The sequence below is a fragment of the Babylonia areolata genome, chromosome 4 (genome assembly GCF_041734735.1).
Source record: "Babylonia areolata isolate BAREFJ2019XMU chromosome 4, ASM4173473v1, whole genome shotgun sequence".
In the NCBI taxonomy this organism is placed as follows: Eukaryota; Metazoa; Mollusca; class Gastropoda; order Neogastropoda; family Buccinidae; genus Babylonia; species Babylonia areolata.
Window position 1 is genome coordinate 22,622,385 of NC_134879.1, and position 24,743 is coordinate 22,647,127.

The 24,743-nt window shown below is 39.7% G+C and overlaps 1 protein-coding gene across 18 annotated transcripts in view; it reads right to left on the reverse strand.

The window, feature by feature from the left end:
* The window catches only part of LOC143280962 (ryanodine receptor-like), a 224,004-nt gene that overhangs the window by 39,403 nt on the left and 159,858 nt on the right, over positions 1–24,743 (reverse strand). For 17 of the 18 annotated variants that reach the window (XM_076585792.1, XM_076585799.1, XM_076585793.1 and 14 more), the window contains 16 exons: positions 24,238–24,350; positions 23,058–23,151; positions 22,147–22,317; positions 20,666–20,737; positions 14,078–14,177; positions 11,812–11,891; positions 10,979–11,055; positions 9,397–9,557; positions 8,721–8,809; positions 8,095–8,223; positions 5,777–5,963; positions 5,199–5,269; positions 3,959–4,024; positions 2,790–2,869; positions 1,086–1,247; positions 73–229 (listed from right to left, as the gene is read on the reverse strand). In XM_076585792.1, coding sequence (XP_076441907.1) covers positions 73–229; positions 1,086–1,247; positions 2,790–2,869; positions 3,959–4,024; positions 5,199–5,269; positions 5,777–5,963; positions 8,095–8,223; positions 8,721–8,809; positions 9,397–9,557; positions 10,979–11,055; positions 11,812–11,891; positions 14,078–14,177; positions 20,666–20,737; positions 22,147–22,317; positions 23,058–23,151; positions 24,238–24,350 — 1,809 coding nt within the window. Of the gene's footprint in view, positions 1–72; positions 230–1,085; positions 1,248–2,789; positions 2,870–3,222; positions 3,303–3,958; positions 4,025–5,198; positions 5,270–5,776; positions 5,964–8,094; positions 8,224–8,720; positions 8,810–9,396; positions 9,558–10,978; positions 11,056–11,811; positions 11,892–14,077; positions 14,178–20,665; positions 20,738–22,146; positions 22,318–23,057; positions 23,152–24,237; positions 24,351–24,743 lie in introns of all 18 variants that reach the window. The other variant, XM_076585788.1, reaches the window with a different exon arrangement.

The window sequence follows — 24,743 nt, forward strand, 5'->3', positions numbered from 1 at the left end:
GCATCTCTACCATTCCTGCCACCCTCCTCCTCCTTACAAGAACAACCAAACAAACACACACAATAAACCCACCTTGATCTGTGGTTTCTCCCACTGGTCGATGTGAGACTGCTTGATCTCAAAGTAGACTCGCTCAATGCGACCAGCACTGCCCAAGATCTCAATGCGGCCCAGGTAAGGCCCAAAGTAGTCCAGCACACTCTTGGCCTTGTCCAGCAGTCGCTCCAATCTGTAGTAAATTATTATCTTTTTTTTTTTTTTTTTTTTTTAACTGAATCAATCAGTACTTATCTATGTTCATTGTGCAATACTGTTTTGAATTATTTTGTATTGTATTGTACTGTATTACTTTTTTGCCATTAAAGCTTTATCTGTGTGAAATTCAGGCTGCACTCCCTTGCGAGAGTGTGATTCCATTGTGCAGTCCCATCCTTTGTGTGTATGTGTGTATGTGTGCGTGTGTCTGTGTGTGTGCGTGCGCAACTGTACATGTTTTATTATCAAAGGGGATTTTTCTCCAGAATGTTTCAAGGGACATACCTTTTTTTTTTTTTTTTGGCTACGAGTTCTTTAATGTGCGCAAAGTGCGTGCCTCACACAGGACCTCTGTTTATCACCCCATCTGAATGATTAATATTGTCCTTGTTTCATCAACATCTCTACACCTCTCTAATTTCTACATCAAAAGCGCTTCTCACCACTTCAATGAACAAACTACACATAATATATCAAGTATGCATGTGAGTTGTTATCTTGTGTCAAAATCCATGTTTTCCATGTCTGAGTTGTTTTTTGCTGTTTGTTTTTTTTTGGGTTTTTTTGTTTGTTTTTTTCTATCATCATTGTCATTGTTATTATCATCAGTATTATTACTCTTATCATTATCATTATTACTACTGATGACGTTACTACTGTACTAGGTATCATTATCAATATTATCATTACTGCTGTGGTTGTTATCAATATCATTATTGTTGTTGTTATGTATCAATATCATTATCAAAACTATCATTGTTGTTGTTGTTATTAATATCACTATCATGATCATTACCAATATAATCATAATCACTATGGTAATGACACACCGTGGCTCGTTGGGTATGTGTTCTGACAGGTTGGTCAGCAGAACGGCCATGGTGAACCCAATGTCTTTGGCTGGGTTGTGGAAGCGGTCGGTGAACTCTGTGAAGTCCACTTTGCCGTCATGGTTGGCGTCCACACACATCATGATGTACTCAATCTCCTCCCTGCAAGCCATCGCCCGTGTATGGTTTACATCTCAGAATGTGCGGCCCAAAGCACACAACACAAAACCATGATTTTTAGCCGTACTAGACTCCATAAAAGGTTAGAAATTCTCACTTTTATGAATAGCCAAGACTGAAAACAACTCCAAAAAAGGTTTGAAATTTTCACAAAAGCACAGCCAAAACTACTTTGAAAACCATCATTTTTATTACAGGGGACTATGATCATCATAATCAGTCATGGTCATATAAATATGGAGTTGAATGTAAACATATTCACAGTCAATGTCGTATTTGTAAAAACTAGGAAAAATACTGGTGTCCTTAGCCACATTTATTCTGCCAACATTGCACATGTTTCAATCCAGGTAATTTTTTTGTTAAAAAACAGAAACAGGCAGAGGGAGGAAAAACACTGAGCAGTCATTAGAACATGAGATAAGTCATCAAACATGTCTGAAAAAACAATCAGTAAAACTTGGATTCTGAAACAGACACATACACACGCTTCCTTGCCGAATAATCTATATTTGAGGTTTTCACCCCAAGATCAAAAGGTGGTGAAAAAGTAAATTCTACATTTTCCATGGCAACTATGTCCATTAAAAATTCTTTCTTTATGTCTACATTCTCAAAATGGTCTGAGATATCAAACAAGGCAAATAAATATGTAGCAGAAAAAGAAAATGAACACATCCCAAAACATCACCTATCAAGCTTTTGTCACCTTGATTTTGTTAGTCTGCTTTTTTGCATTGTCAGTGCATATTTCTTTTGATTATTACTGATTTTACTGCTGTACTATCAATATTTGACTGACTGACTGACTGGTCCTTACAGTTCTTGTAGATCTAAAGTAAAAGAATGCTTCCTTTTTTTTAGAACTATTGGAGAGAAAGGGTAATGATGGCAAAGATCAGTTAGTATTAGTAGTCACTGCACTCAACAGCACACTAAGTCATGCTTTTTTAAATTTTTTTAATTCACAAAATGTGAGCTTGAAAGCAATTGTTATGGCTAGTATCTGATGGCACAACGGCTGGCATCTGATAGTACAAACACACTTTCGTCTTGTACGAATTTTCTCTTCTTCTTCTTTGACCAGAAACTTCACCAGAAAAAAACACCAACTCCTGACTTGTACAGCTGGCCAACTACATGAAGACATGGTGCTCTTCTTTTCCAGGAAAAGATAAATCATGTGCAAGGGGAGAACACTGGTGGTGACATGAATGCAGCACGCTGATACAGGAATTCTTTGTGGGTTCGGACAAAAGGGTGGAACAGTACAACAGCAACTAACAGGTACAGATGTACACACAAAAAGAAAATAGTTTGGGAATGATCAACTGCAGTCGCTAATGAAGAAGGATGCATGAGAAGTGAAGTGTGCAGACATGAAGGGTCAGGGCATGTTGTACGTATGGCCTTCAATCATCTGTGTGGGTGGGGTCAGCATCAGCACAGAGTCAGTAGGCGAGCCAGCCAACAAGCAAACCACGGCATGTCAGTTCTCTCAGCTACCACACCACGCTCACTTACTCAGAGTATATTTTTTGAGATTCCATGGCCTTACGGAATTCTTTGTGAGAGATCCAACCATCCCCATTGGTGTCAAACTCCTAAAGCAGATAGATTGCATAAGTGTGCATTATGAAGACAGGAGAGAGGCAGAGACAGAGATGGACACAAAACAAGGAAGCAGCTATGCTGTCTATATCATCTGAGACACAAAACACCACCAACTTTTGTTATAAAGATTCTACAAAAACCACAGACTGAGACACATAACAAAATGACTGTGCACACTGTGTACAAAAACAATGAATAAAATAATTTCATAACCAAATCAACATTGTGAAAAGGCTTACAGCAGACACCAAAAAAACACAGAGAAACCGTCTTGCCATAGTTGGCGGTGAAGTTGCACCCAGATATACAAAGCAGCATAGTGTCTGCTTGGAACGTAACACACCGTGTGAAAACCTTCTGAGCTTCCATGGCTTTGCGGAACTCCTTGGCGGAAATGATGCCGTCTTTGTTCACATCAAACTCCTTGAAAGCGCAGCAGTAACACACACACATACACACAACAATTATCATGGAGTTACAAACAAAACGCAGTTACCCACATCCAATTGTACAAAATCAAATGAGTATGTATATGCATTTGTACACTCAAATTCATAACACATACATCCACCCAACCACATTCACTGATTATGTTCATGAATATAAATACAAATACATAACCACTGAGAGGTATTTTTTCTACCAAAAGAGTTTTTATACACACTCACCTTACCACGCAGATTACTTTATGGGTGTGATGTCTCTGTGCTAATGAAACACAGCCATTCATCTAAACATTCAGAACTGGAAATGTCACCAGAAGTTTCAGAAATCATTCTCATCTGGAATGTCGGACATCTTACAGCCTAGCCTGCCTATCAGCAAGAAGTCTGGAGCATTAAACCAGGCAGAAATTGAAGTCAAATGAGCCATAGAGGTGTTCCCACATATCCCTCCATCAAATCAAGATGCTTACCTCAGCTCATTCCAGTCACTGAAAACACTATTCTGTAAAACAGACACTGGTTTTCAATTTTTTTTTTTTTTTTTTTTTGTATTTGAATCTCTACATGCTCTGCACTCCCAGATCTTCTGAACAAATCCCGTAAGTGAATAACTGATCAGCAAGTGCTCCTCACCAAAAAGGCTTCAGAGGTTGTCAGGTCCTTCATCTTCAGGAAGATCTCAAAGAACTTCAGGATCATCTGTCACACAGGGAAAACAAAAGAACAATCAACATTCATCTTGCAATACCAAAGGACAGTGTTCCTTGTCCACCATCTTTATGAACCTCATCCCCCCCCCCACCCCCCTGTTTTATCCATGTTCAGCAAACTGGTATCTTTGAACAGTTAATGTTAACAGCACTGTTGGAGAAGAAATTGTTTTTTTTCTATCTACTGATTTTCTTCAATATTTCTTTTTTGAAATCACTTTAGTTTTAATCCCAAGAGAAGAGAAATATTCAACAATGAATAAGTACAGATGGACAAAACAAATACATTGTAATCAGAGCATATTCAATCCAAGTACAATGAATATTCTATTTTATCTTATGAAGTATTATACAGCAACGTCTCTAAAAAACAACAAAAACCAATGCACACACATAAACATTACACACAACCTGCCTCTGTATCCAGCGAGCTGTAAGATGAGAACATGAACCTCAAACCCTGAACAACTATCTTTCTGACCTCCACAGCCCGGTGGCAGTATGGTGGGAATGCTGATCTGCCAATACAGTGTGCGAGGGTCTGGGTTCATATCCCAGTCTCACCCTTTCTCCCAAGTTTGACAGGAAAATCAAACTGAGCGTCTAGTCATTTGGACTAGACAAAAAAACAAAACACCAAGATCCCATGTGCAGCATGCACCTGGCACACTCAAAAATTACCCAAGACAACATGAGTGTTGTCATCTGGCAAAATTCTGAGAAAGAAGTCCACTCTGATATGTTCGTTCATTCTAATGTTTAACGTCTATCCACAATTGTGATTTTAGACGAAAATCCATCCCCTTCCCCACTTTACCCATGCATCATGTCATCACTACTTTCCCTTTTCTTCTCTCCTCAATGTGCATCACACAAAACATGAATAAATTAAAACAACAAACTAACCACTCAACCATCAAATTACAACAGAGAGCTAAAGGGGCTTCTAATTAAACTCTGAACTTTTTCAAATATAAGCTGACTGTCACATAAAATGTTTCCAATGGAAGCTCTGATAGGTACATAAATATTTATGTATGCACTCAAGGCCTGACCAGCTCATTGGGTTATGCTGCTGTCAGGCATCCGCCTAGCAAATAAGGTGAGACGTGTGTGGGTTTGTCTAAATCTGGTGACGCCTTCTGGGGAAGCTGAAAACTGACCTCGACATTGGCCGCAGACTCCATCAGCGTGTCCACCATCTGTTTTCCAATGGGTCCATTCATCACATTGCCTGCAAACACATCATCATGTTGGATCCACTTCAGCCCTTTATTCCCATGCACTACCAACATTTCACAAGTGCATTTCAAACAGACCACATCATCACAGTTGGTTTTTTTGTTTTGTTTTGTTTTTTTTTACAGCAAAGAGCTTATCCCTGTTAATACAACGATTGTAACAATAATAAACACAATAATAATGTATTTACATGGCCCTTCCAAACCTCTCAAAGCACTTACTATAAGACATCTCTCAGCACACAAACTTGTGCACATGCACAAACAAGCACAGATGAAATACACTTCCTTCAAAGGCTGACCATCCAGCATGATCACTATCTCCTTCTGCAGCATCATTCTGTCATGCACTATGTATCTATTTCCAACTTTCTGTTTTTGTTGCTGTATGACACCGATGGATGTGGTAAGTGTATAACACAGAAGGATGTTGAAAGCATTTAACATGAGGAATTCAGAAAGTGCACACTCCTGCCACCCCCTGACCCCCCAAGGCTGACCTTCCAGCATGGACAGCAGCATGATCATCATCTCCTTCTGCAGTTTCATGAACTCCCGGAGCAGGTCTAGCTGGTCTGGGTCCTTGGACAGCTTGTCCTGCATGTGCGCGAAGATGTAGAGGAACCCACCCACCGCGTCCCACAGCCTGCTGTGGGCCAGAGCCAGCTGGTTCAGGGAGCACGGGCCCTGCACACACACACACACACTTTTTATTTCTTATAAATGACATTTTTTCATTTCCTCTAAAACATACATTAACACTTTCCTACACTAATATTCACAAGCATTCCCTCTCTTTCACCCACTATCTCTCTTCTTTCTGTCTAATAACACTTCTAGTGAACAGATGTTAAACTGAAGATCTTACACACACACACACACACACACACACACACGTGCATACGCGCACACACACACGCGCGCGTGCGCCGGCGCACACACACACATACACACGCATGCACACACAGGCACACACACACATGCCAGTGCACACACACACGCACGCACGCAAACACATGCACATAAACGCGCACACACGCACACCATGACAGGACATACACGGAGAAAGGAATTTCACAAGTCAGAATTAACAGTTGAACACACAGATGATGATGATATGGATACTTATACACAGTGCCTAGTGGGAACGCATCCACCTAAGAAGCGCGAGAATCTGAGCACACTGGTTCAAATCCCATAGTCGCCAGTATGTTCTCCCCCTCCACTAGACCCCAAGCACGGAAGTGGAGGGGTATCGAAACTGAGGTCACCATGAGAGCAGGGCATGAAAGGCCACAGACTTTGAGACTATTTTGTTTATATTGATGACGATGAAGGAGCAGGAGGATGACGATGATGATGACGATGTTGCTATAGAGGTCCATTTTGGTTTGGGACTGCGTGACAAGGCTGTACTCTACGCTTCCTGTCATAATGATATCCCGGCGTTAACCAGGCCCGAGAGATACAGACACTTGCAGTGTTGGTCAGGTAATTAGAGCAACACACCCAAAGACGCATCCTTGAAGCGGATGACACTCGACTGTGTGGTCCCAGTCTCCCCATTTAAGCCCACAGCACACTCAACTCTGGGTAGGAGCCGGCCACGGGCCGAAAAACCCACCTCCGCTGGGATTCGAACCCGCGTCCTCCCAGCCGTCAGTCCGCGACGCTAACCACTTCGCCACGGCGGCTGGTCCCCTCCACTAGATCTTGAGTGGTGGTCTGGATGTAGTCATTCAGATGATATGATGAACCGAGGTCACATGTGCAGCATGCACGTAGTTCACGTAAAAGAACGCACAGCGACAAAAGGGTTGTCCCAGGCAAAATTCTTTAGGAAATTCCACTTGGATAGGAAAACAAAAAAAATTTCAGGTTGAAAAACAACATGCTCTCCCTGAAGACAGCAGCCTGAATTTTACACAGAGAAATCTGTTGTGAGGAAAAGAGTAATACAATACAATATTTACATTCAGAGACCAAACTATAAGCACTGTACAAACCACAGTCATTTGCACAACAGGCTGTCTACCTGGGCAGAGCCAACTGACAGCTGCCACTGAGCACTCATCGTTTGTTTTCTGTGTCATTCAGTCAGGTTTCAGTCATATAGGCACAAACACACTCACACAGACATGCAATGTTTTATGTGTATGACCATTTTGTTTATTTGCCTCACCATGTAGGCAACAATGCTCCATTTTCGGGGGTGTGCATGCTGGGCATGATCTTGTTTCCATAACCCACCAGGCACTGACATGGATTACAGGATCTCTAATGTGTTTTGGGGACTTCTTGACAAAGCTGTGCTCCCATTATATGTCCCCCCATTAACCAGGCTGAGAGATGCAGACACCTGCAGTGTTGGTCAGGACATATGAGCAACACTCCCAAAGACACATGTATGAAGAGGATGGCCAGCGACTGTGTGGTCATAGTCATCCCACTTCAGCCAACAGCACACACACCTTTGGGTAGGAGGTGGCTATGGTAAAAAAGACAGAACAAAAAAAACCCCACACCTCTGATGGTGTTCCAATAAAGTTCTCCCAGTCATCTGTAACAACACTAACCACTTCGTCACGGCGGCTGGAAAAGAGATGAAAATGTTAAAAGACAGTCACTTACTTCAGCCTTCACATCTTCTGTAAAAGGAATCCACTCTTGACAGGTACACAAATACAAACGCATGCACTCAAGGTCTGACGAGTGCGTCGAGTTATGCTGCTGTCAGGCATCTGCCTAGCAGATGTGGTGCAGCATAAATGTGTTTGTCTGAACAGAGTGACTCCTCCTTGCTCTCACTGAAACTGACCTGGATGTACTCTGTGAGTGTGCAGAAGACTTGCTTGGCCACCATGATGGCGCGACAGAAGTTCTCCTTGCCGGAAGGGTCAATGATGTCCTTGCCACTGTAGTGCCAGTAGAAGTCCATGATGGATTCCTGGGCAACGGATGGAGCATCATGCAATCATCTGTTTCGCTGACCTCCACATCACAGTTATCTTCACTAATTCACACTACCCACTTGTAAAAGAAATTAGACAGAGACACACATTCTGAATGAACCATTTCTGCATCTCCATGTGCGCAGTCTGACAGTGAAAATATGATTCGTCTATTCATTTACTGTCTGTTCATCTTAGGTGAAAATATGAGAGGGAGGATAAATCTTGAAACATTATCAGACAAGAGAGTTTAATATACAAATTATAAAGAGAATATTAAGGATTCATTTTTTCTATTACAACTAACTCTTCAGTTTAAACAGAAGAAATGTCACACCTACCTGTTAGATTTCAGAAATAATTTTATACCAATTAATATCTATTTTATAAGATCATGACCAAACACTCACTAAATTTTTCTTGACCTAACAAAAGTAATCCCACTAAATAACATGACAGACGGTCCCTATAACCATTTTCTCTTCAATCTCACCTGCAGACGAAGCAGGTAGTCAACTGTGCAGATGATGATGTTGACTGTTGTTGTGTTGCCCGCCTGAGTCCTCAGGTAATTCTGGAATTCTGCAAAGAAAAACGAATGCATACTGTTAATAACAACATCAAGAGAAAGACACTGACGAAAAGCAAAATAAGAAGATGACTGAGAAAAAGACAACAAAGTGTACCGTTACAAACAAAATAAAAAGAGAACTGAAGTAATATAAAATGTGAACTGATCAATGTCATCAAAGTTGTTACAAAACAAAACGAAGACAAAGACAGCTGCTTGATGTGCCATATTTTGCATGGAGCAGACAAATGTATATTCTGTTCTCCTTCTTCACTTCTAATTAAAATACTATTTCATTTACTGTTTACATTCATCAGAGAATGATACTAAAAATACAACTTTTACGGTATTTTATTCAAGAAAGACCATGTCCCCCCATTTGAAAGGGTAATATAAACAAGACACACTTTAAAGTAATAATGCAAACATACATATCAATATACATGCAATTTATGAATTCTGTGTATTTAGACAATATAGTAGAGTCAACTCTTAATGCTTCTTCTCTGAATGACTCATAGAGAAACACAGTAAAGACTGATGTAGGGGAAAAAGAGAGCAGAGGTGGAAGGGAGGTCACCCACAGGAAATGACTCACCCAGGTTGTGGCCCTCACAGAGCAGCTGCAGGAAGCGGAACAGTTTGCAGGTGAACTCCCCGTCGTGCATGTTCTTCTCCCCAGCACCGCTGCCTGGCTCACTGGTCATGCCCAGACCCTCCGCCTTCTTCGTCCTCTCAAAGGCGTCCAGGTCCAGCACACTGCACAACAAGCCACTCTCTTGATATCTGTCATGTCTACCTTCTTTGTTCACTGCACAAGTTTCCCACGTAATTGATTGATATGGATACTTATATAGCACCTATCTTTGGTCGGAGACCAAGCTCTAAGCCCTTTACGAACACAGGGCCATTTGCACAACAGGCTGCCTACTTGGGTAGAACTGACCGACAGCTGCCATGGGGTGCTCATCATTCATTTCCTGTGTCATTCTATCACATTTCAGGCATGCACACAAACACACTCCGACAGACATGTAACATTTTACAAGTATGACCATTTTGTTTATTTACCCCACCATGTAGGCAGCCATACTCCGTTTTGGGGGGTGTGCATGCTGGGTATGTTCTTGTTTCCATAACCCACTGAACGCTGACATGGATTACAGGATCTTTAACGCGTGTATTTGATCTTCTGCATGCGTATACACACGAAGGAGGTTCAGGCACTAGCAGGTCTGCACATATGTTCATCTGGGAGATTGGAAAAATCTCCACCCTTTACCCACCAGGCGCCATCACAGAGACTTGAACCCGGGACCCTCAGATTTAAAGTCCAACGCTTTAACGGCTTGGCTATTGTGCCCATAATAACAAAATGAATCTGACATATTCATGAAATAGTCAGTCTATCATCCTGTTTCTTCTCTCTTTGTTTTTCAGTATCACAAACGTTACTGTTCTGAAAGTTCATGTCAGGGTCAGTTTTGTTTATGGCTTTGGGTTCATCGTTTCAAATTCAGATTAGAATTTCACCAGGTCAATCGTAATCTGACCATGTCTCATACATGAGTGCGTCTATTCTAGGATTTTTCTTCTTTTTTTTTTTCTATTCAAGGGGGTGTACCTTTTAAACAGGAGTGCCTTACAGACTGAAATTTTCGGTACTGTTTCTCTCTTCAGTAACTTGTAAAATGTATAAATGTTAACACTTTGTTTTTTCTTTAGAAATAAAAATATTTGTGACATACTAATGGACATTAACCTGGCGGACTGTGCAAAATCTGTACTAACAATAAACATCAAATGGACAACTGATTAAAGAAGCAAAAATTTCATGAAATGTGAACTTTAGTGACATGCACAAAATAAAACCAGTCAGATAAAACAGAGTGACACTTACAGAACATGAGTGCATGTTGCAGGTGTCTCCTAAAGGGCGTCATGGGCGTAGAGGTAGGTGGTTGTTCACTGGAGGTACTGCGTGCAAGTGTATTTTGGCACATGTTTATCTGTGTGTGAGGGGGGTGGGGGGTTAAGGGGAGGGGCAGGAGGGATATGGGGGGAGATGAGGAATGAAAGGGGTGGGGAGGGGAACGCTTTGAGCAGTATTTCTGGAGAAACATGCGATACAAATGTCCATTATAATTATTATCATTATTAGAGCTACCCCAGTCACTCACCTGCACTGCTGCATCAGACCTGACACAGAGGCAAAGAACCCCACATCCTTCTTCTCCTTCAGGTGCTCCAACATTTTCTGTTCACACACGGCATACAACATTTCTCTTGTCAAAACTTTGCTTTTCTTTTGACACATTTTACACAATATTTCTCTGTAAACACAAGTTTCCCCCCGTCATATTTAAGAGCACAATTTCTGAACAACAATGTAAGCAACTTACAGGCAAGTCTACACCAATGCAACCAACACAGCTTTTTTTCTTTTTTTTTCAGGGGTTGGGGTGGGTGGGGGTGAGTGGGATGGATTGCATATCACTGATTTTGGCAACTTCAATATCCCACAGCCTCAAACCATTATGGCTAATTTCACAATCCACAATCAATTCTGAATTTCTTTTTTTTGTGGATTGTGATGACATCTTTGTATAAGGTTGATGTTTTAGATTAATTGTGCTATAATCATGCTCTGTGTGTGTGTGTGTGTGTGTGTGTGTGTGTACATGCATCCATATGTGTGTGTGCATGTTCGTGTGTGTGTGTGTGTGTGTGTGTGTGTGTGTGTACTTGTGTATGAGTGTACAGCTGTGCTTGCATACATGTATGCATGTGTGTGTACTTGCATATGAGCAAGTGGAAACAGATACACCAACAAGAGTAGATTCTGAGAAATGTCTTCTACAAACACATGCATGTGAAAGACATTAAAAGGAAGGAACGGAAAAAAAAGAAAAAAACAAAGAAAGAAAGAAAAAAAGAAAAAAAACAAAACAAAAAAAAACAAAACAGGGAGAACATCATCTGCAAGCTGAGACCAGCAACACGTGCTACCAACCTTCTGAACGTCGGTGTTGCCACCCCTCAGCAGAGAGATGCCCAGGTCAATGGTCTTGGTCACCAGGTCCCCAGGTTCACCTGACCCAAATCACACATACACATCATGACAGTTCAGCCTATCTTTCTTTTTGTACTGTATTGTATTGTATTGTATTGTATTGTATTGTGTTGCACTGTATTGTGTTTGTATTGTATTGTGTTGTGTTGTATTGTACTGTGTTGGATTGTATTGTATTTGTATTGTATTGTGTTGAATTGTACTTGTATTGTATTGTATTGTATTGTATTGTATTGTATTACCTTTTCTCATTTTGGCGGTCACAACAAATTTCTCCATGTGAAATTCAGGATCCTTTCCTCAAAGACCGTGTGTCACCGAAGTATTACGTTTTTGGGGTTTTGTTGTTGTTTGTTTTGGTGGTGACAATAAATTTCTCCATGTGAAATTTGGGATCCTTTCCTCACAGACAGAGTGTCACGACAGTATTACCTCTTCTCTTTTGGTGGTCACAACAAATTTCTCCATGTGAAATTTGGGATCCTTTCCTCACAGAGTGTCACGGCAGTATTACCTTTTCTCTTTTGGTGGTCACAACAAATTTCTCCATGTGAAATTTGGGATCCTTTCCTCACAGACAGAGTGTCACGACAGTATTACCTTTTCTCTTTTGGTGGTCACAACAAATTTTTCCATGTGAAATTTGGGATCCTTTCCTCACAGACAGAGTGTCACGACAGTATTACCTTTTCTCTTTTGGTGGTCACAACAAATTTTTCCATGTGAAATTCGGGATCCTTTCCTCACAGTCCATGTGTCACCACAGTGCAGCGCCACCCATATTTTTTTCTTTCTGCGAGGTGTACGCCTACAGAATCTTTCAAGGGACAGCCTTATTGTTGCCGAGGGTTCTTTAACATGCACCAAGTGCATGCTGCACACAGGACCTCAGTTTATTGTCTCATCTGAATGCATGCTAGTCCTTACAGAATAAATTTCACCATTTATCTGAATGATTTCATCTACAAAATGTTGATGAGATCACTTTTGAATTGTACACTCTACTACATTTGTCATGGCAGATTTCTCTGTGAGAAAAGCGGGCTGCTCTCCCTAGTGATAGCATGTTGGTACGATGCAGTTTCCATATCATTCTTTCCAGGACGAAAGTGAACCTATAACTATCATCCTGTCCAAGATGAAAGCGACCACGCAAGTATTATCCTTTCCAAGATGAAAGCAACCACATAAGTATTATCCTTTTCAAGATGAAAGCAACCACATATATATTAACCTTTTCAAGATGAAAGTGACCACATACATATTATCCTTTCCAGCACTAAAGTGACCACATAAGTATCATCTTTTCCAATGGCTCTCTGTCTTCAATGTAACTTGGGCAAGACACTCTCAACCATTATCAAACTCTGGCCCAGATGGTCTGGACAGCACTCTCCACTATCATCAAATTTCAGCCCAGACAGCCAGGACAGCACTCTCCACTATCATCAAATTTCAGCCCAGACAGCACTCTCCACTATAATCAAATTCCAGCCCAGATAGCCAGGACAGCACTCTCCACTATCATCAAATTTCAGCCCAGACAGCACTCTCCACTATAATCAAATTCCAGCCCAAATAGCTAGGAAAGCACTCTCCACTATAATCAAATTCTAGCCCAGATAGCTAGGACAGCACTCTCCACTATAATCAAATTCCAGCCCAGATAGCTAGGACAGCACTCTCCACTATCATCAAATTCTAGCCCAGATAGCTAGGACAGCACTCTCCACTATAATCAAATTCCAGCCCAGATAGCTAGGACAGCACTCTCCACTATAATCAAATTCCAGCCCAGATAGCCAGGACAGCACTCTCCGCTATCATCAAATTCTAGCCTAGATAGCCAGGACAGCACTCTCCACTATCATCAAATTCTAGCCCAGATAGCCAGGAAAGCACTCTCCACTATCATCAAATTCTAGCCCAGATAGCCAGGAAAGCACTCTCCACTATCATCAAATTCCAGCCCAGATAGCCAGGACAGCACTCTCCACTATCATCAAATTCCAGCCCAAAATGTTGCAACATCACTCTCCACTATAGTCATTTTCTAGCAAAGACAGTTTGGACAGCGCTCTCTACTATAGTCAGATTCTATGCCAGATAGTCTGGACAGCAGTCGCTTTCTCTGCTGTTCTGATGGTGACAGTGGGACACGAAGGACTATCATACAGAGTTCCAAGGGAACAAATCTGGCACCCACCTCTGCTGGCACTGATGTAGAGGAGCACCATCTCGGCAGCGCCACGATCAGCCAAGCGCGACTGCTCAAACAGCAGCTGCTGCTTCTCCATCTCTTGCTCCTGCAACCATTCATGGCATTGCAGCATGTACTTTTAATGAAAACTTTATCATTATTGTTTTTAAAAAAAAAACTTTTTTTAATTTTTTATTGTTGCTGATTATTGCATTCAGAATAAAGATCACCTGCTTTTCTTTCATGTCTGATTCAGTTGTTATCTGAAGTATTGAAGTGAAGCTGATAAATACAATTTATTGTGTATGATTTGCTCTGCTTTTGACCCGATTTGACTATCATGGAAATTCTCAATTAAAGGCCAACATCCTTTGATTTACTTAGGAATGTTTCAAAGGTGTCTTGTTCAACTTACTGTAATGTTGTTGTTTTTCATAAAGAATTTTTTTTTCCTTCTTGAAGGTGCTGTAAGTGTAACACTAAGGTGATTAAATAGAGGGTGAACAAAACATAAGCACCAAGTTGTATCCTTCTTTCTCAGTAAAAGCACTCACAAGAGTACAAGGATATTATATTCATTTGAGATAGCCATACAAAGTACAAATCATTCAAAAGAAAGTCTACAGAGATCTGGTGTGTTCCTACTTCAAAACAAACTCTACTTCAAACAAATGCAGTTTGAAAATTTTTCTACTTCACAATGGGTGTCCGTATTCACTGCAAACACACTGTGTGAATGTTATTGTTCTTTTAAGATAAATAACATATAAAATATAATAAATAAGAAGATTTCCCATGCAGAGTGAATCTCAGAATGCAAAACATGTTTCTTTCTGCACTCAAGAAACAGTAACAAAAGAAACTGACAAAGTCATCATTTAAAGAAAGCAAATCTAAGGAACTGTTATATAGAGGTACCACTGGAAAACAATGAATCAACTAAAATGAAGAAAATTTTCTATTTCATGACAGTATGTACTTTGTGGTACTTAATTCTGTGCTTTGTTTTGATGACAGGCAAATTCAAAGTATCTGTCATATTCACAGTTTTTGTCATTAAGTCTTGTTTTGATGAGATACATTTGCACATACTTACAGTACTTGTTACTATATCTTTTCAGTTCTGCAAAAACTTACTTGCTGAGCTTTAAAAATGCATTGTGATAATTATTAACACACTCCCAAGCTTAAGCTCTGATGAAAGAAACGATAAAATGGACATATGTATATGTATATATATATAATTTTTTTTTAACAGCACTGATATGTTATTTCTCTTTTCAATCTGCTTCAGAGACGTCTGCAACTACATAGCCACACGTTTGTCTAAAAAACAACAACCGCTAGACACAAATTTCCACAACATTCATACAAGTGGTTATTGCTACATTCAAATATATACCGCATAATCTCAACAAAATAATGAAGCGCAAACACGTACACACACACATAAAAGGGCAGTTGGATCAGAGAGAAGAAGCTGGGAAATTCTTGAAACAAATATTACATAGCGCTGTTTACCTGCAGAAAATGACAGAGAGCCAACAATTCTGATGCAACTGGGAGACATCACCATAACCAGCAACAAAGACAATGACGTCCGGGAGACAACAACACACGGAATGAATTCTATTTCCTCTTTCAACAGGAAATGTATCATGAGCGACAAACACAAGCAGTCCCACACTCAAGTCCTGTACAAGAATGTACCTGCTACTCATCTATACTATCACTGCATTGCACAACATTATTCTCACAGAAAATATGTCTATAATTAGGGATTTCCAGATTTACTTGAAAAAAAACACCCCAAACAACAACAACATTCAAGCCACAATATTTGGGCAACAAGGCAATTTTCCCTCTCAAATTCTGGCCAGGTCATCTTTAACCATATGCGTTCTTTGTACAGTTTGATCATGTTTTATCATCAACATGTGCTTTGGCACAAACACGTGTAAAGTTAGGGTTCAGTGTCAACACAGCTAAAACCACTGACATTCCTGTGTGCATATCAGTAAACACAGCTGATAGCAAGGCAGACAGACTTACTGTGCTCAAGCACGATAACAGCATTCTAAAACACATTCAAGTGGAAACTGATGTATCAGTGAACATGCTTGATTTTCATTTCAGCAACTGATCGACCACTACCCGGCAAAACAAAAAATCGCACACAGCTTCTGACATCCTCTGTCAACTGGACAAGATTTTCAGTCAAAGTGCCACTTATATAGTGCAGAATCTGAACTCAAGGTGAACACAAGAACAATAGATTTCAACTATCACATAGCCGCTTTTGAGTTGGACGTCAATTCAGTGGAGGTTCAGAAAACCCATTGGAAACATAGAGGAAAAAGAAAATCAACAAAAAATAAACTGTGGTAACTTTGTGTCTGACTCTGATGGAACATGACCAGAGCTTCAGGCAGGTGTAAAAGCAATTCAGATTCGGTGCTTCTTGCAGTCAAGCATATTAAGATGTTGGGAATACAGATTTTCTTTTCTTTTCTGCCCCCCCCCCAATTTTCTTTTCTTTCTTTCTTTTTTTCTCTCTCCAAAATCAGGTAAAGTGCCTTATTGTCTTAAGCATCTTGCTGCCCAAAATATGTGGTTGTGTTGACACAATTTTAGGTCTGTTTTGTTCGATACAGAATCAAGTCTTTTCTCAAAAGTGATAGCCATTGTCAGGAATATGTTTTAAACAAGGAAGCAACGTCTTAGGACCCAATAACATCCTGAAGACTGATTACAACTTTTTCCATTACCTGTAAGGCTCTTATCTTGCAAATTTACATTCTAAATCTAATCTGAATACTGACTCACTGCTGCAGTCGCAATCTATATTTGTAAGACTGACAACAACTGTAATACAAATCACACATCAGATAATGTGATATTGCACATATACATACTAGAGACTACTATGATTGGGGACTACAAATTAGACACGATAAACAGAGTATGGTACGATCAGTACACTACTACAAAGTCAGTATACCTTCATCATATCCACACGGATCTAGCATGTAATAGGGGGGAAATGAACGCATTAGGTGACATGTAAAATGTGTTCCACCCTCTACATGAAGAAACACATGGATGAGTTTCAACAAAGTGGGTTGGACAAGAGTTAATAAACAAATGCACACAGTTGATTAACGAAAAAAACAAGCAACGCTTCTACTGTATTTCTTAAAGATCTAAATATCATGGGTTCTGTTTCTTGATTATCCACTACATTGTGCTTTTCAGTGAGTGAGTGAGTGAGTAAGTGAGAGAGAGAAAGAGAGGGAGGGAGAGTGTGTGTGTGTGTTTATGTGTGAGTGTATGTTTGTGTGTGCATGTGTGTGTGTGTGAGTGTGTGCATGTGCACCAATGTGTGTGCATGCATGAGTGTATGCATACATACATATTTCAGAGTTAAATGGATTGGTGTAAGTGTGGTTTAAAACTGAAGCTTTGAAAAAATAATCCGAGACATACATGCAAAAATGAAATAATAGCTTTATAGATAATGACACACAGAAGTAATGAATCATTAATATATCAATCTTAACAATTGCTTCCTTCAAATCTTTTTACCATTTTTATCCATAACCAAAATGCTTTTATCATTGACCATGTTTCTATTTAAATGATACAGAAACATTTCAGTGAGAAACAGAAAATTGAACTGAAACGATTTTATGCATACAGAAATGGGTAAGTAAGTGCCTATTTCATAAGGTTGTAAAGTAACATGAGTGACTAAACATTTGACATCATCAGACTGTGCAGCAATTTATGGTGTCGTGAACAGGTACAAATGGAGTTAATGAAATGATAAATGTAGATCAAACATTTATTTTTTATCACACTATGCAGCATTTTATGCAGTCACTAAGAGGTCAGCAAATGGGCAAGTTCTGATGTGCTATTACATTCTTATCATTCTAACAGTGTTCAAACATTTAATCAAAAAAGAACTCGGACCTCTACAGGCATGACAGTAGAGTGGCTAATGCAGTTGCATGTCTCTAAGAATGTCAGACATGTCCGACTACGACCATCAAACCAGCAGAGGAGGCAACTGCTGTCCTGACTATATGGGCTACACTTTGATTATGGTGGAGAGCGTCTTGCCCAGGTTCCATCCCAACTCTCTTGGCTGAGAGGGTTTTAGCATAGTCAGCATATTGGGAATGGTCCCCAATAGCCAACTGGTCCCCCAAGGTGAGTATTTTTAGTTCAAATCCCATGAGTGCCTGCTGGGAGAACAATGGAGGTGTTTCTTATGCCCCCATGCTCTGTTTCCCTTTAAAACATATCCATTCTGGCATCAACATGGCTTGCTTAAGAGATTCAGACCACATAAGTTCTGGTCAGGAAATCTGAACAATGCTGTCAAAGATGCACCTATGTAGTAAATGAAATAAAGCAGAGTAACAGTACTTATAACTCCCAAATGAAAGTAAATGGACTTTAAAAAAACTCAAAAAACAAAACTCACAACCCTAGTTAAGTTACTGATGGGGTACAAACACTATGTACCAGATCTCAGTCCATTGCATTTACTACTGCACCACAACTGATCCAAAATTTAATCAGATAAAATAATCAATCCAAATTTAATCAGATATCAGCACAGCTGACAGAGCCAACCTGAGCTGTTGCATCAAAACACTCAAGAAATAACAACACAGCAAAGGCCTAATCATAAATATTTCTGAAAGCAATGCACTAACAAGTGAAGCAAAAGCTTCCCAAGACTTGTGTATAATTTCTGCCAAGTTTATCGTTCAATTTTTTTTTTCTCTTCCTTTCTTCTTCTTCTTTTTTTTTTTTTTTAATTAAAAAAAAAAAAAAAATCAAAACATACTCTCAGAGAGCTCAATATTCTATTCAATTTTCAGCAACAGCCAGCCAGGATTTCTCCACCATCTTTGAAAGCAGCTTGCATGGTTTGCAGGTTTTGGTGTTAATGCTTGACTGATCACCACAGGCGGGTAAGACAGCAAGAATTCAAAAACTATGTATGTGCAGTCGTGCATATAAATTGTGCATAAATACCAAACAATAAATCAACATTTGTTGCCACTACTAATTCACAAGTGATGTCTTTATTTCATTGTTATCATCTGTGTCACAACTGAAATACGTTCTCTTGTTACAAAAGTATTGCTTTCCTTTAACTCTTTACATACTAGAAGGAATTCTCATTGATTTTCAGTCATCAACAAATACAAAAACCTGTCTCATCTTCATTTGACCACTTATAATTAACATAGAATGCTGGTCTATAAAATGGCTCACTTCATAAATCTTTAGCTGCAGAGAAATATAGAAAGAAATTATTTTCAAATGTTATAATCATTGCTGAAATGTTTATCAACACTTAAACCTTTATGAAAAATGTTTTTAACAGTAAAAGCGAAATGGTTTTAATCAAACTCAATCATCCTTGTACTGGTGCGGACTTTATAGATCACTATCATTCATTTTTCTCTGAGTCTGTATCTTTATAAATGGAAACATGGCCTGAACAGAAAAAAAAAAACCACAGTAATTTAAAAATGTAAAAATAATTTTGTTCAAACGGTTGCAAAAGACAAGACGTAAAAACATCAACTTACACTTTACAACATATCTGGTACAACCAACACAACACAGCTTGAAATTCGTCTCAGAAACAGTCAACCATGAACCAATCATTGCTATTCTTCAGATTATCATTTTGCATGAGGTCTACACCATTCTTTTTGTTCACTTAAAAAAAGATGAAAAGTTCTCAGTCAAGCTATGTACATACCAAGGAACATTTAGCCATGACAGGTTGAAACTTCTAATGAAATATCCATGTTAGTTTTAATGAAAACTGTAGAGATACTACAGGAAACAAAGCTAACAGCACAGTATAACTTAAGGACACATATGCTGACCCTGTCAAGATCATAGCATGCCCTGCCCATCCTTACTACACACACACTATGTACACACACCCACACACAGAAAGAGAAAGAGAGAAAGGAAGAAAAAGAAAACAACACATGAAGAGACCCCATATTTGACCAAGCAATGTTTGCAGCTTTAGTCTTTGAAGTCTGAGATTCAGCCAGTCACATACATTTTGTAACATAATAATCCATCACGCATATTCTGTTAACATTACTGATAGTGTTTGAAAGTGTTTGAAATTTAGTTCAAACTGAAAATGTAATAATTTTTTTTTTTTTTTAATGGTATAAACACATTACCAAATCAAAATTGTGTGGATCTTACACAGAAAACATAAAAACAACAACACCTATATTGAGTGATAAGAAACTCTAGGGAGAGCTGGACAGTACAACGTCTTCAGAGAAGAAGCCCACCTCAGTCAAGTGTTTCAGCCCTCAACTCCTTACACTGGGCCACACCCAGGTCATAACCACCCAAAAAAAAACCCCAAAAACCAAACAAACAAAAAATGATAAAAAAAACACACAAAAAACCCCTGAACTGTACAAAACCCTGACAAAAAAACAACAAAAAACCCCACCTGTTCAACACAGAACCTAAACCCACATAACCAGGGAGACAAAGAGTATCCACCATGGACATCACAGTTCTCACCTCAAAGGACGGCCCAGGCCCCTCATCATCACCACCATCATCGTCATCGTCTTCATCCTCTCCACTGCAGCTCTGAAATTAAATGGCATACAGTACATACTGTTACAAATATTTTATTCCACATATCATCTCCATCATCATCATCATCTTCATAAGTGCAAGGCTTGGGATGAAGTGGGTTTCGATAATTGGATGAAATATGAGTAAATTGATCAAGATAATCACAATAATTACAATGTACTACCTTCATGTGTCAGTGCATATGTGTGCATGATGTGAGATAAATATGAGTAAATTGTTCAAGATCATCACAATAATTACAACGTACTACCTTCGTGTGTCAGTGCATATGTGTGCATGATGTGAGATAAAATGTGCTAAAGGCAATGGGATGAAATACGTGTTAATCAAGATAATCACAGTGTACTAATATTTCATGATTGTGCACACATATATGTGTGGTGTGGAATGAAATGTGTGAAGATAATGTGATGCAATATGTTAAGATATTCACAAAATAACATCTCCATGTGTCTGTGCATGCATATGTGTATGATGTGGGATGAAATGTGTTTAAGATAATGGGATGAAATTATGTTAATCAAGATAATCACATTGTACTGTTGAAATTATGTTAATCAAGATAATCACATTGTACTATCTAATCTTCATGTGTCTGTGCATGTGTGTGTGAGGTGGGATGAAACGTATTAAAGATAACAGGATGAAATATGTTTCATCAAGATAATCACAATGTAGTATCTTTATGTCTCTGTGCATGTGTGTGAGTGATGTGGGCTGGAATGTGTTTAAGACAACAATATGAAATATGTTTAATCAAGATTGTCACCATGCAACATCACCATGTGTGTGTGCACGTGTGTGCATGAAGTGGGATGAAATGTGTTAATGGTAATGGGATGATTTACGTTTTAATCAAGATAACCACCCTGCGACATCATCACCCCACCAGCTCTGCCGGCACACACACACACAGATGCCAGCCCCTGTCAAGTGTTTGTAAGAACAATCAGAAAATTTGGGAGGAACATTCTGAATTTGGTAAGAACACTCGGACTCTGAGCCACATTATCTACAACTTGTAATCTACTGGGCAAATACGCTGTTTGACCGAGACGCAACATGATTTAGCCAAGTTATCTCTTGTTCGGGCAAACAATTTAGCTGATTGGTCCACTCAATGCTGTTTCAATGTAAATAACACACGCAATTAGCTGAGCATATCACGTGAGACCAAGATTAGTAATGACTGCACTGGCCTTGTGATCGATAGGTCTGAAGCGTCTGGGTAACGTTAAGACAGGAAAGGATGTGACCATGCTGTGTAGTCGAAAATGAACTAAGCGGAACAATTTTGACGTTGATGTTACGTCGGAACAAACTGAGATTGAGTGTAACAAAATACGGCGAAAGTGTAACAGTTGGCACCTCTGCACAACCCTGCCCCCAGGTCCACTGACCAGACTCATGATCTCAGCGTAGGAGATGTAGAGGTTGTCCTCGGGCAGGGAGCTCTGCTGCTCCTGGGCCCCGCGGCTAAGGGCCGTGATCAGCTGGGTCAGGGGGTCTGGGGACGCTTCCTCCTCCACCTCCTTCTTCTCCGCCACCTCCTCCTCTCCTCCCTGGGACTCCTGGGGGATCATTGAAATAATTCATTATGTTGTTTGTTTCGGCTCGCTTGACTGCTTATATTGTTTGCGGTGTTTCAGTTGTTAGTGTGTGTGTGTGTGTTTGTGTGTGCGCGCGCGTGTGTGTGAGTGTGTGTGTGCATATGTGCGTGCGTGTGTGTGTGTGAATGTGGTAAACTGTAACATTCTCTTCTCTTTTTTTTGTCATACAAAACATGATACAGCACTGTGAACAAAACCCTTTGCATATCCTGAGAAAGCAGTGGAAAAACCACTGATCACACAAAAGACTAAGCTGTAAATGAATTCCGGATGCAGTGGAGAAACCACTGATTACACAAAAGACTAAGCTGTAAATGAATTACAGAAGCAGTGGAAAAACCACTGATTACACAAAAGACTAAGCTGTAAATGAATTACAGAAGCAGTGGAGAAACCACTGATCACACAAAAGACTAACCTGTAAATGAATTCCGGATGCAGTGGAAAAACCACTGATTACACAAAGACTAAGCTGTAAATGAATTCCGGAAGCAGTGGAAAAACCACTGATTACACAAAAGACTAAGCTGTAAATGAATTCCGGATGCAGTGGAGAAACCACTGATTACACAAAAGACTAAGCTGTAAATAAATTCCCACTTCTGACGAATGAGAATAAGAAGAATTCCAATTGCAGTGGAGAAAGCAGTGATGATACAGCTCTCACTTCACTGTAGGGTGACCCGAGGGGCAGTACTTACAGTGAGGTCCGTGATGAGGATGTTCTTGTCCCTCTCCTCTGTCTCCAGCCACTGCAGTTTGTAGGACTTGAGGAACAGGTTGATGGCTCGGTGCCTTCACAGTCAACACACCATCAGTCAGCAGTGCTGTCATGTGTTGTAGCAACACACTGTCATTCATTAAAGCTGTGTTGTGTTATGCTGTAGTGTCGTGTAGTGTAGTGCACTATATTGTATTGTACTGTATTGTAGGATATGAAGGTGACAGTCTTGTCTTTTCTTGTCTTGAATTGCATTGTACGATAGGCAGGTGATAGTCTTTTTGTTTTCTTGTCTTCTCTTGTACTGCATTGTATTGTATTGCTTTGCACTGCATTGCAGCGGATTGCATTGTACTGTATTTTGTGTTTGTCTTGTGTTGTATTACTCTTTTGTCACTACAGATTTCTCTGAGAGAAATTCGGGCTGCTCTCCCCAGAGAGAATGAGTCACGTGCGTGTACTTGCGTGTGTGCTTGCCTGCATGCATGCAGAGTTCCAAAGAGACATCAAGAATAAAATGATCAACAATTTCATTGACTCACTGTTTACAGACTTGAGCCAGAAAAAGAAACAGAACATGAAATGTTTGTGAAAAAAATCAGTCAGCTTCCCTGCTACACTATGCATGAGGTTAATTAAAACAAGATTCAGAATCTATGTATTCAAGCTCATAAAATAAGTCTATAGCAAGTGTCTAAAATACAGCAAAATAACAGGATAAAATAACAAAAAGCCAGTCAACAATGACATATTCAGACAAAAATCAAGTTTTCAGTTTCATTTTCTCATGAAGGCATTACTGTCTTTGAACAAACCCATAAATGCAACATGCCATCTGCTAGACAGATGCCTGACCAGCAGCATAACCCAATGTCATAGTCAGGCCTTGAGTTCATGCACTTATGTTTGTGTACCTATCAGCCTATCAGAGTGCATTCCTTCTTCAGAATTCTGCAAGAGGACACTTGCACTGCCGTGGGTTCTTTTTCGGTGCGACTGAACAATCAGTTTGATTTTCTACTCAAACCTGGGAGAAAAAGTGAGACCGGGATTCAAACCTTGGCCCTCACGGACACTGTATTAGCATCTCAACCATTCTGCCACCTTCCTCCACAAAGGAAAGACAGTCCAGTAATGCAATGGCCAGCAGCAGGACCTACCTTGGTGTCCCATGCAGGGGAATCATACGGAAGCAGGCCATGACTGCACGCTTGCGCTGTGAAGAGATCACCTTCTTCCAGGCGTTCTTCAGCATTGTCGATGGGTGCTCCACCTGTACAGTATATGGATGGATGAAGAGTAATGATTCCAAAGTAAAATTCAACCAAATATATTTCACTTTCTCAAAAGCTTCTACTTTGGATATAAGGGCAGCGTACATTCATCACGTTTTAAAAATGTATAAACATAATATAAAAAAAGATTTTAATTTCTCAAAAGTTTCTATTTTTTAACTTTACATCAATTTATTTCCAACTATGGAGATAAGGACAGCCCACATTCATCACACGTCATTAAAAATAAATAAACAGAAGATAATGCATCACAGTTGATGAGAAAAGTGAGAAAAAAAGAAAACAAAAACAACATGTTCACAACATGTCTGATCTACTTTGTCACAAATTTTTTTTTATTTTTTTTTTTTAATAAATCAAACCTAAAATTA